Source organism: Antedon bifida, chromosome 9, assembly GCF_963402885.1.
Source record: "Antedon bifida chromosome 9, ecAntBifi1.1, whole genome shotgun sequence".
NCBI classification, from domain to species: Eukaryota; Metazoa; Echinodermata; class Crinoidea; order Comatulida; family Antedonidae; genus Antedon; species Antedon bifida.
The window spans coordinates 8,757,528-8,758,840 of NC_136234.1; the positions used below are offsets into that span (position 1 = coordinate 8,757,528).

Here is a 1,313-nt window from a genome sequence, read left to right on the forward strand (position 1 = left end):
TAAATAGCTTTCTTTAACCATATTAAAGTATCACATAATCTATCCAGATTTCTTCTTTTTTCAGTTTCATATGTTTAGAAATGAGTTGAATTTTATTTAATTACCTATTCTTTTAATATGTAAACAATAATTAATATTTTTTCCTTACAGGCAATTCAACCCTTGAACATGATGAGTTAGTTAACCTTCAAGCAGAAATTGTTAATGCAGCACAAACCGGTACTTTGTACGAGAGTCTTGAAGTTGAGGTTATTAGCAATGACCGATCCTTCTCCCCCAGCTGAAGACCCAACAAGGGGTGTGAGAGCAACAAATACAACAGGAGGTCCAAGTACAGGCAATGAAACGTAAGTCACATTTTAAGAAGTAATGAGTTGAAGTAGAGTTTTCTGTAGAGTTACTGTAGTATAGAACTGGCTTGTATCGTCTTGTCCAAAGTCTTAAATTGTATTCTCATGTGTGGCGTGCAACAAACATAACCATAATGCCTATATCATTACAAACCAACATAACTAATTGGTTCACAGGTATTCTGAGAAGCAAGCTGAAGAAGAGGCATCTAGTGACCAAGGAGTAGAAATCATCTATCAATTCCAAAGCACAATGAGTATACGTTTAAGGCTGATGCTATGGAGAACCATCCATTTGAGGTTCAGCCTTGCATCTCTATATTGGATACCAGTGTAGGTTTTAACACAATTCTTTCTAAACTCCAATATACTGTAGGCTATCAAGCTTTGGTAATACACCATAGGTTTGATACAAATATTCTACGAAAAAAAGGAATTATTCAATGATTTTTTGATTTTTTCAGGCTGAAATTGTGCAAAATCTGGGACATTCTTCACATCCATGGAAAATGCCCAGGAGTATCTGATGCAGAGCTCGTCAACAACAACACTGTAGATATAATCCATGGCTGGGCCAATCTGTCGGGAAGTGGTTACTTCTTTGAATTCAGCATTGTTTATTCCAACTCATCCACGCTAGAAGGTATCAACTCAACAGAGTTTTCTGTCATTGAGGGTGTTTTCCACATATCAATCGCAGATCAACAGTAAAAGTTTTGGAGAAATTTAATGTTCAGTTTAATCTAATTGAAGATTTTACAACGGATATTGCAGAACATCTGGATTCCAAGGTTGGTGATTTTTTAATTAATTATAAGTCATTTTCAAATCGTCAATGCAGTTCTCTCTCTAATTAACCATCCATCTTCTATTTAATACTGCATTATAATTCAAAAATCACCATCAATTGTAGACTAGTGATGTATCCAATCTAAGAGCAACTTCTTTTTGAAGACTACAGTC

The 1,313-nt window shown here is 35.0% G+C and overlaps 1 protein-coding gene across 1 annotated transcript; it reads left to right on the forward strand.

Annotated features, from left to right (window-relative positions):
• The first annotated feature begins 258 nt into the window (after positions 1-258).
• On the forward strand, positions 259-1,061 carry LOC144852402 (uncharacterized). The gene is made up of 3 exons (XM_078710186.1): positions 259-347; positions 528-683; positions 815-1,061. Exons 1-3 carry the CDS (start codon positions 259-261, stop codon positions 1,059-1,061), a joined length of 492 nt encoding a protein of 163 aa, XP_078566312.1.
• The last annotated feature ends 252 nt before the right edge of the window (positions 1,062-1,313 follow it).